The 11,364-nt window shown below is 38.9% G+C and overlaps 3 protein-coding genes across 3 annotated transcripts; all 3 read left to right on the forward strand.

Moving 5' to 3' along the window:
• Window positions 1-201: 201 nt before the first annotated feature.
• Window positions 202-2,144, forward strand: LOC143101886 (parvalbumin, thymic-like). The gene is made up of 5 exons (XM_076265169.1): window positions 202-330; window positions 668-740; window positions 1,274-1,406; window positions 1,549-1,658; window positions 2,068-2,144. Exons 2-5 carry the CDS (start codon window positions 680-682, stop codon window positions 2,088-2,090), a joined length of 327 nt encoding a protein of 108 aa, XP_076121284.1. The 5' UTR covers window positions 202-330; window positions 668-679; the 3' UTR covers window positions 2,091-2,144.
• A 2,606-nt stretch (window positions 2,145-4,750) lies between these two features.
• LOC143101884 (parvalbumin beta 2-like) lies at window positions 4,751-6,971 on the forward strand. Its single transcript, XM_076265166.1, has 5 exons — window positions 4,751-4,828; window positions 5,749-5,819; window positions 6,074-6,206; window positions 6,307-6,416; window positions 6,678-6,971. Exons 2-5 carry the CDS (start codon window positions 5,759-5,761, stop codon window positions 6,701-6,703), a joined length of 330 nt encoding a protein of 109 aa, XP_076121281.1. The 5' UTR covers window positions 4,751-4,828; window positions 5,749-5,758; the 3' UTR covers window positions 6,704-6,971.
• A 1,136-nt stretch (window positions 6,972-8,107) lies between these two features.
• On the forward strand, window positions 8,108-9,724 carry LOC143101885 (parvalbumin beta-like). Its single transcript, XM_076265168.1, has 5 exons — window positions 8,108-8,153; window positions 8,632-8,697; window positions 8,800-8,932; window positions 9,025-9,134; window positions 9,446-9,724. Exons 2-5 carry the CDS (start codon window positions 8,637-8,639, stop codon window positions 9,469-9,471), a joined length of 330 nt encoding a protein of 109 aa, XP_076121283.1. The 5' UTR covers window positions 8,108-8,153; window positions 8,632-8,636; the 3' UTR covers window positions 9,472-9,724.
• The last annotated feature ends 1,640 nt before the right edge of the window (window positions 9,725-11,364 follow it).

Raw genomic sequence — 11,364 nt, forward strand, 5'->3', positions numbered from 1 at the left:
ATGAAATTTATAGAAAGACAATGAAACATGTCGCATATTGCATGGAATGATCTAATAAATAGGATACAGTTCCTGAAAGAAATGTAATCAAAAATAAGTAAAAAAAATCAGTTATGCTCCACCATATTACTTACACTCCACCATATAACTTTCAGAGATGGTAACCAAAGGCTCTTACAGTGGTCTGCTCTGATTCACTAATGAGGAGGGAGGTGTTCTGAGGTCCCCATAGGTTTGACAGAGATGCTATGCACGCTCTCTGTCGCATCACAAAGCTAGATTTGAACTGGGCAAACACTGGACAGGAGACAGATTTCACAGCATCAAGTGGTGAGTCCTTTGCTTTTTTGCAGATGTGCTTTAAAAAATATGTTACATGTCATATAGGCATGTACAGAAATATGATAAGTCCAGATATGATACTATGAAGATATGTAAATTTTGTATTCTTTCAAACTCACAGTGATACAAAGGCTGCATGGCTGAATAGCATATTTTGCAATACAACATAATTTTTTATCATGTTCATATGTACAACATGTCAAATCAGTGTATGTATGTGTGTGTGTGTGTGTGTGTGTGTGCGTGCATGTGTGTGTCTGCGTTTGTCTGTGTGTGTCTGTATGTGGGTGTGTGTCTGTTTCATATTTGTTCACAAATAATGCAGTTTAAGGTTAAAATGGCTTTTACTGGTGTATTGAAAGAGGATGACATCAGAAATGCAATTGACGCTTGTCAAGGTGAGTATTTAGCTCTATATGCATCCATAGACACACACACACACACACACACACACACACACACACACACACACACACACACACACACACAACTCCACTCTAACCGCACACATAAACACACAAACACACAACTCACATACACAAATTTTGCACTCCAGGGTCCACCATGGGGGAAGGGTGGCACCAGGTAACTAAGCAGCCAGGGGGCTAGGGAGTGGTAACCACGCAGATGGTTCTGTGTTTATACTGCAGGAGTTTAAATCACGCCAGACATTCCACTCACAATCAATTATTTACATATAAGAATTAGTCTGATTGGATAGACTGACAAACCACACTGTTTAAAAATGTGTGAGATCAGGAGAAGGATTTTTATAATTGTTATCGCTGAAAAACAAGATTGTTAAAAGAAGATTATTTTTGCAGATGATGTACAGAATTGAGCACACACCCCACCATTCAAACCCACTTACCATTAACTCTCCATCTGTGCCCCTGTTTAACTCCTTATGACATCTCTTCTTCAATCAAAGGACCAGACACATTTGATTTTAAGAGCTTCTTCAAGGTTGCTGGGCTTTGTGGCAGACCACAACCAGAGAGAGAAAAGGTGTTCGGAGTTGTAGACCAAGACCAGAGTGGATTCATAGAAGAGGAAGAACTCAAGTAAGACATGATCTGACTTGATGAAAGGTTAAGGAGTCGTTTAGGACAGCATTATTTAGCTTTGAGACCACAATGAACAGTACATCAAGTCCAAAAGCTTGCTCTGTATACCCTAACGATTGTTTCCCTGTGGATTCTACAGGTTCTTTCTGCAGAATTTCCTCTCGGGAGCACGGGAGCTCACTGAGGCTGAGACCAAAGCGTTCCTGCTTGCAGCAGACTGTGATGGAGATGGCAAGATCGGCATGGAAGGTTTGATTAGATATAAGATTTGGAAGTATGCAGGTGATATTATCATGTATGGTATTACATGTTCGATGTTCAATAGACTGTGATTGTGATTTCATGTAAGGACAGGTTGGGTGTCATGGCAGGTGGCCAGAAATATACAGGTGTTTTGCAGCAGCTTTGAGTTCTGAAACACACAGTGCACATGGCTAAATGTAAATGATATATGGTCCAAATCAGTCAAATGTTTTCTGATTTGACTGATTTGGATCATATATCTAATTTCATATCACTACCAAATGTGAAAATTAAGTTATAGAAAATTGAGCAATGAATATATCAACTAGCAGGTCGATCTCTGTGTCCTCGCCTCTCATTGCTGTTGATCTCCCATTGCCTCGCCTCTCAGTGCTGCATTGTTTCCACCTCACAGAGTTCTGTTCCCTGATGAACTGAAGACCTGGCTGTCATGAGGGAAGATGGTGAATTACCTGTCTTCAGTTACTCTGTTGATGGAGATATTGTCAGTGACTGCCATAAAGGTGTAAAGGTTCAAAGAACAAAGAGTTGAACCAAACAACTTCATTAAGGCCTGTGGAATAATTAAATTCAAGTCCACCTTAAAAAAGTGTTTAGTTGTTTTGTTAGTGTAATGTGTATGAAGAGTATATTGCACTAGTAGCCTACACAAACAACACCCAAAAAATCAATAAAGAAATGTGTGTTACAGTTCTACACTGATGCAAGCCATATAAATACCTGTCTCACTGCATCTGCATAGTTATTGGTATGAAAGCTGCTTGGCTGTTTACAGCCTTGACCACTTCCTGGAAACTATAGGCCTAACCCTTTGGAGACAAACATTATTTGCATTCCAAATTACCAGCTGGGTAAGATTTGACCCTGCAGAGAAATAAAGCCAAAAATCTGATTTTAAAACAATTGAGCAAATAGTTTAATTCCTGTCATTGTTGGCACCTAATAGAATGATAAGTAAGGACTACAATACACACCACAATGACCTTTATGTTATGTTCTTAGTTGTATACATTTTGAGGAAATATCAAACATCTCCACAGAAAAGGTATATTCACTTAAACAATGAAGCAATACATTTTTAATCAACTAAAGTTTAACTCTCTTGATTGTGTCAAATATCTGTCAGATCGTGATAAACTGTTGGGGCATACAGAGCAATGCTTAATAAATTAAGGGGAAAGGTGTGCATTCACTGTAAGTCCTTATAGGAGACCGGCATGTGATCAAAAGGTAAACCAAACAGCAACACTTCCAGATAGCACAAACACATTCTTTTCAAATTTGTCATGCAGATCATGAAGTCTTTCAGTTTCTGCAGACTCTCAATCAGTAGTTTTCACCAGTTATGTTATACGAAACCTTTAGCTATATGCTGCCTCAATGTGTCCATAAATCTGACTTGAGACACTGTAACAGGAGATCTCACTCTCTCTTCACATCAGTCAAAGTGCAGAATGATCTTGCGAGCCAGCAGATGATGAAATCACACATTTGTTTATGTCACTCAAGGATGTACATCTTTGTATGAACTTTACAGCCCGACTAACTGATGGTTCCTTATGGGGAAAATAATCATGGCACCTTTGATTCCATATGCTGGTTTTTCTTTATTAGTATAGGCTACAGATTACAGCTGTAAGAAAGAACTGGATCAGTGTTAAGTGGGTTTTATTATATTTGTCTGTCATGGTTCAGAAGTAGTTGAGGGTGTAATTTTTGAATAAAAATAACATTAACACTAAAGTTAATAACATAAATACATATTTATCTTCTATCAAAGCTGATTGCTAAATCTAAACCCATGAGGGAATTCATTTATTCATATAATATCATGAGTTATATCCAACTATATGAAACTTAACTGAATAATCACTCAAATGCCGAGTAGACTACAGAGACGACCCCATAGGCCAATAACAGAATGCAGACTCAGTCAAAGTCCTATAAACTGACTAGGTGATAGACACACATGGCATGTATCATCATTTCAGGCTTGTAGGTTAATCATAGAGACAGCATAGAGTATATCCATGTGCACCCTCCCTGGGCTATACATGGGTACTGATGGTAATTTTCCTAGTACCACAGTTATCTGGAAACTCAGTCAGGATGGTCAATTAGGAAACAGGCTTTTATTCTTTCAGTGATGTGCATCAAGGGAGAGAGACAAGCTTCACCCAAAAGATCCACCCGTATCTCTAAAACAGGGGAATATCCTTGACTTAAACATGTTACAAGCAAAATGGGGGTGGGGACGGGGCCTCTTGTTATAACACTGCTTGAAGATGTATAGGTGGAATGGCTGACCCTCCTATACTCTATGTTGGAAAAAGTTGGAAATACCATCAGGTCTGGTCACCTTTTATTGTTCTTTAATTAAAACTCTCCCTTGTCTACAAAAGCTGATGTTTCACACCTCACTTTGCTTCCTGGCTCCAGGTGGTCTGAGTGCTAGAGCCAGGAACAATAAGAAATACCCACAGGAATTATTCTGATTCACAACCCTTTCAGTACTGAGCAAACAATTACATGTGAAATGGACTGGTGAGTGCTTCAGCAGGTGTAAGTACTGCAAACGACCTCATTTGACAGTAGATCAGACATCAGAAGTATGAACAAATGGCGTCCATGCATCACACATTTTGACGTGAAATTTGACACCATATTTAGAAATCATGAGGTAGCACCTGTTTAATGCTGACATGCCTTTCTGGAAACCAAACCTTCTGCCTTGGTGACAGAAACATAATCTTCTGATACATATGTGGAAATCTCTATCTATAAATATATTTGAAGTGTATTTCTTGTTTTATTACTTGAATTGGAAATACAATTCTGTTCTTGAAGAATATGCTTGAATAAACATACTATAATAAATAAACTATACAGCTGCAAATAGATGTCTCAAGTGTCTACACATGTCACACACATGGTTTCAGAGCATCACTTGTTTGTAAAGATAAAAATAGACCAACTTGACTACTGGACGCATTTTTTGAAACTATTGCACACCAGTGCGTCTCTCGGATATCAGTTACCCGGCCTCAAAGGCCTGTAAATGGAACGGGATGGGGGTATATAAACAAGAACTCTAGAGACACCCAGCACACCTCGACTTACTCCTTTGGTTTTCACTCGCCTCGGAAAGCAGCAAGGTGAGTGAGATGCGTTTGGCCATGCCCAAGTGGCGGGAGGATGCGCCTCAGCCAATTAATGGAATATTTCGATGGTTTGACCTACCGGCATCATGCTGACCCTCTAAGTGGATTTCTGTCTTTGGTTCCTCGAAATAGGCCACATGCAGTGATGCGCAACTGAGCATCGTTGCCATTAAACGTTTTCACCGAGGATTTGGTTGTTTCTAATGACGACTTTCTTATAGAATTTTATTATTTGGTCAGTCTTGATCGAGATTTGTTAAGCGCTCCTGGTTTCTTATTGTCTGAATACTGGCCGCTTGTTTGATTGTTTTGGATGTCATTTTATGGTAGGCCAACATTGGGGCTACATATATATATATATACAAGTTAAGTAGCTATTTGATATTATTTCGGATACTTTTAACAATTGTTAGATTGTTACTTTGCGTCATTATTAAGCTGTCTACAGATTATAACACATCATCCTGCAAGGGGATTCAATCGGATGTCGTTTGTGTAGCTCATCTGGCAGAGTAGAGTATAAAATCATGGGTTGAGCGCCAAGACATGCTCACGTGAAATATCTCCCACCTCACATATTAGTGACTTTGGGTAAAGTGTCTGCTAATGGGCTAGATGATATATCCCTGAGTTATATCCTCGGCATATTGACCAACTTGCTTGGCTCTCCCACTTCTGAACTGTGTGTAATGTTTGAAAGGGATAACACTGATCATTCAACCTCAAGTCTTTACTGAACTACAGTAAGACTCATGGGAGCTCTCACTCCCAGACCCATAAATGTACTAGTAGCCTACAACATACCTATCATTTAATCATATCTAAACTCTGACATTGACAAATAGCAAAACTACATTGCCCACACAACAATGTCTTGCATGTTTTCTTATGTGTTGTTTTTATCATTTGACCAGATCAACAAAAATGGCCTTTGCCGGACTTCTCGCTGACGGTGACATTGCTGCTGCACTTGATGCATGCGCTGGTAAGTCAACTGACCACTTTTTGTGCTTCTTGTAATGATCAAATATTATTCCAGTTTTCAAACCACTCTTTGTGCTTCATGTAATGCAATAACAACATACTATGCCAGTTTTTTCTCTGCTGTTGTGTAGAGAATGTATTACATTAAACTCATGAAAACATTTGAGACGTCTACTCAACTTGTGTATCGAGTACTGGTCAGACATGTATAGGTGCGAAAATATCGACAACTGTCCTGCTCATACTGTCACACAGCTGCTGACTCCTTCAACCACAAGAGCTTCTTCGCCAAGGTTGGTCTGAGCGGAAAGTCCGCTGATGATGTGAAGAAGGCCTTCTACATCATTGACCAGGACAAGAGTGGCTTCATTGAGGAAGAGGAGCTCAAGTAAAAATGATGAGACTCCTACCTTTATCCAGATGGTGTGAGTAAACCATCAATGATATTCACTCAGAAACCCATGAAATACTCTCTTTCTCTCTCCCAGGCTGTTCCTGCAGAACTTCAAGGCTGGTGCCAGAGCCCTCACCGATAAAGAGACAAAGACCTTCCTTGCTGCTGGTGATAGTGATGGCGATGGCATGATCGGAGTTGATGGTATAACTTTTCAACATCTCAAAAAGATCTTAGATCTTTACTGTTCTGGTTACATAATTAGATTAATAAATCTATGCTATTGGACCACCACAAATAGGATGTGTATGATATACATGTAATTATATATTGCCATTTTAAGTACAATGGTTTACAATATTCCACTATATTTTAATCATAGCAGAGTTTTTACATTGTTAAAAGATTGATTTTAACCTCCAGCAGCCTAACTGTTGTTTTTCTTTTTTCTGTTTCCCCTTACAGAGTTTGCTGTTATGGTAAAGGCTTAAATACCAACTGACCAAGATCCGCTTCTTTTGGAACAAGCACTCCTTGCAAGCAACCATTTTTCCAACATTTGCATATTTTTTATACCTTATTTATGAGTTGCATTTGGACAGTTCAGCAATATTGAGCAAGATTGTTCTAATTAATTGCTGGTAGTTCTTCAGTTGTACAGTATTTTATGTTCTCAACAAGGGTTTGTGCAATTGTAATATCTATTTTGCACTCCAGGGGAAGAGTGAAAACCCAGGAATAAATGACAGTTTTGGTGTACATGACTTGTGATGATAGCTTTATTTATCTCTGTGTATCTTCATTTCTGTGTTGGGTGTTTGAAATGATCATGTCAACCTTACAACTAGTAACCCTGTTACTCTAACCCACTGGCAAGAGAAGACTTGAGGTGTAGATGCTCCATCTGGCACGCAGGCAAGGCAGAGGATGGCTAATGGCTTAGTGAAGGATCACTGAAGCAAATTTGCAAAGGATATCTTTGTCATCCACCTAAGGGTTGCATTTAGTCAGGGGATATTTCCACATTAAAGTCCAAAGAAATGTGCCCCAAGCAATCTCTGTTCTGATGATACAATACTGTTACATGTAATTAACCTAAGTTGTATCAAAGGCTTTGTTTCATATTTCTAGAGATACCATTTAAGACAAAACGACATAATCAAATCGGAGCATACACTTTCTGTCCAATAATCGAGCGCTGCCCTCTAGTGCCATTAGGGAGAATTACTCCCAAGGAAAACTCCTTTGAGAGATTGATATCCTATCTCATAAATATATATCCCTATTCCATGAAACCTGTTTATCTGTTTGAACGTTGTAGATGTAATCAATAGGCATTTTTGGCGTTTCAATTTTCACGAACTGTCATCGAACACGGGATCCGTGGACTGAGAATCTAAAAGGCGCATTGCCCATCATTCACCATAGCCTACGAGGTTGTGTAAATTGATGTTCATCATAACCTTTAACTTAAAATAACAGTTTGAACTCTGAAGTTTCCTTTCAATTAGTGAGAGGTCTGCAGATGTTACATTTATGTAAATGTATGCTCTGACCAAAGACAATACACAAGTGATTCAGAGGCAATGCGTTTTTGCTGTCTGACACCTAGTCATCTTTACAGAACTGTTGAACAAATCGTTGCCCTGACAGACTAACATTAATTTCGCTAGTAATGTTAATAACAGTAGTGTGTAACCTTAGCAAGGCGCGATATGAAGGACTTTCCTCAAGCACACCTTTTAAGCAAATTTATAAAGCTAAAAATAGCCCAGTCTGTCTACGGGACACATTTTAAGCAAGCCCCTCCATCTGGTGTCTATTACATTAAGCCTCATATTTCAGGTGAGTGATAGTATATAAGGGTTCGGTGCTAGCCTTAGTGGGGCACTGCAGTTGCTCGAGTCTTCTCATCCAACCTTACCACCAAAGAAAACTGAGGTGAGTGGACACTCCACAATTCTGAGACAGAAATGAGCGGGATTTGGGATAGACAGGGGTGCCAAGACCCTAAAGAACACAGAAAATATCAAACAAGAAACTCAAACCCACATTTTTGAGAACCCCACTCACCTTATACCTCTTCTGTTTCCTCGGACTATAAACCGTCAGAGGAATGTATTTTGTTATCATTTCATGGAGGCTGCACTGGGAACTACTTTTTTGGGGACCCTTAATGTCCTTAAAGGAATATCTGGATAGAATCTACACTACTGTGAATATATAATGGTGAAGATTTGGTCAAATATCCATAAACCTTTATAGCTCATCTACAATAGAGAGTGGCACATATTTAAACAATATAGCAGTCAGGGGGAAAACCAACTTGAAATGTGACCACAAAAAGCCTGTACCGTCTACATGTTGTCAGTAACAAAGATGTTAGTTAGGTCACTCTGATGTCCCTGTTCTCACACAGCTAAAATGGCATTAGCCGGCATGGTCAAGGAAGCGGACGTCACTGCAGCCCTGAGCGCCTGCAAAGGTAACGTAACGTGCGTTACGCATGAATGTGTTACATATATACCTAAAAGTACCATGTGATTTAATGTGGAAAGAGCATTAACAGTAGAATGGTATCTTCCAGCTGCTGACTCATTCGACCACAAGACTTTCTTTGGCAATGTTGGATTGAAAGCCAAATCTGCTGATGAGCTGAAGAAGGCCTTTGCCATCATTGATCAGGACAAGAGTGGTTTCATTGAAGAGGAGGAGTTGAAGTAAGGAAGATGTAGTAATAAAGAAATACTTTTTAATAAATATACAAAAGAGTATCGAAAGCCACAATATTGATACCTAACCTCTGTTACAGACTGTTCCTTCAAAACTTCTGCAAGGGTGCAAGGGCACTGACTGATGGCGAGACCAAAACGTTTTTGAAAGCTGGCGACAGTGATGGCGATGGCAAGATCGGAATTGACGGTATGTTTTCGATTACTTAATCAACAACCACTGCAAGAATAACAATTCTTACAAATTAAAATAACGACAGTATTAGGCTTCAGAAATTGTGATATGGTTTCTAGTATTAGTCGACCTGTTTCACTAAGTAGTAGCCTATATATACTCTTTTGATCCCGTGAGGGAAATTTGATCAATTTGGTTAACTGGCGACGTCGGCAAGAGTTGAAGATGTGTGTCTGTTTAAGATAGATTACAATAGGCCTATCATTTGAATGTAAGTAACATTAAAAAGTTATATGTTGTGTTTTGTTGCCTGTTTCCTGTTACAGAGTTCTCCGCTTTGGTTAAGGCCTAAACTGCAACTGACCAACAGATCTTGCCCTGAAGGAACAACATTGCCCAAGACCTCCCATTTTCAACTAATAAAACATGATTTTTGTATTTGCTTATGGAGAGATTCCTCCCATGCACCACATTGTCCAAAATGATGATTGCGAATGTAGTCGGTTGCGTCTCATGTCTTAAATATGAATTTTGCTAACTGTAAAATCTTCAATGCACTTTTCGAGAAAGAACGATGAGAAAAGAATAAATATTCTTTTGCAATAGCATGTCTTGGTTTGCTTTCATTAGCGGTTGTGTAGCCTAGCCTACTAGATAGGCCTATGCGTAAAATGAGAAACGCATTTTCGGTAGGTCAAGTGCATGAAGTCCAAGACAACTGTATATGCATTGGTATTTTACGCCACTAGATGGCGTAGAATCTGCACTTGAGTGTTAAGTCATTTAAGGCAATTAAGTATTCCATGCTGCCCAGCACCGTCTTAAACAGATCCGTCAAGGTTTACATTTTGTTGCCAGTTAGGATACTTAAAATGGTAGTGTAGATTACCAGATTTGCTTATGCAAAACATATACTACATAAATAATGAAACGAGGACCTATGGAAAACAGGTCTAGTTGAGAAATTAAGATTCTGGGATAGATTCTGTATGCGCAGCTTACCATAAGGTTATTACATATATACTAATAGGCAGTGTTGGGCAAGCTACTTGTCCAGTGTAGTGAGCTAAGCTATCAGTTACTCAACAATAAATTAAGCTTCACTACACAAAAGCTACCACCTATAGAAATATAGCAAGCTAAGTTACACAAATGTGTTAAAAGTAGCTTAACTACATCAGAAGCTACTTAACGTTGTACCAACCTAATGTCAGATCAATTCAAAATGAGTCTGATACACTGGTTAAAACATTTATTAAAGATCAGCCAATGACCTAACACAGTGTAGACATTGCTATATGAGCAGCATAATAAAATAAAAACTGAAGTAATTACTGCTAGAAATAAAACAAAAAGGTTATTGGCCTAGTACAGTACCCAGTATGAAACAATCTACTGTTATTAGTAGGCCTACCAAATTAAAGGTACTGTGTGTTCTACACATCTATGGCTATGGGTTTACATCCATTGGACATTTCTAGGGAAAACAAAACCCTATAAAAGGCATCTTATTTCTTCAGGGCCTCCCTTAGAGAAAACTTCTTCAGACCTCAATTAAACAAGTCGATTCAAGTAACAAATGAAACTGTTTACAAAAAAACATAATAACTAACGTTACATCTAATATCATGATTAATAAGCATGGCTCAGAGAGTGATCACTGGGACAATAGTAAATGAACACACCACACACTGCTTGCTAGTTAGCTGGGTAGCTTTCGTTTTACTAATTTACATACAACACTTGGCTAAAGTGAGTTGGGATTTACACTGACGCTAGACATTTGCATACTGCAGGAGGCAGGGGCGCAGCTACCCATTTTTTGAGGGGTAGGCTATGCAACAACAAATTGGCGCCCCCCCCCCCCCCCCCCAAAAAAAAAAAAAAAACAAAACACAAACAACTAAAGTAAAACAAAAGGGCAATAATGTATTAGGCCTACATATTATTTTTTAAGAAATTCTGCCGATTTGAACTTGAAGCATTGTTAAATGTCGCAGTCACTTTAAGAGAGTCTAAACGGTTCTCGTAACGTCCTTTTGCCAGCTGTTGCTCACAAAGGATAAGGCTGATTCAACTCTACCCTTTGTTTGAGCCACATTGACAGCACAATATTAAGTTATTACAAGGAGTCTTCATTGTTAGGAAATGGAATCATGTAATGAGTTGTTGCTAGTGTGACATTTCTGTTTGCAGTTTGCCATTAAAAGTGCAGTATGAGCATGGTAGCCACCTAGCTGTCTGA

Source organism: Alosa pseudoharengus, unplaced genomic scaffold, assembly GCF_046254945.1.
Source record: "Alosa pseudoharengus isolate Yale_2024_CS ecotype anadromous, Long Island Sound unplaced genomic scaffold, YU_APseudo_1.1 YU_APseudo_1.1_scf_4, whole genome shotgun sequence".
NCBI classification, from domain to species: Eukaryota; Metazoa; Chordata; class Actinopteri; order Clupeiformes; family Clupeidae; genus Alosa; species Alosa pseudoharengus.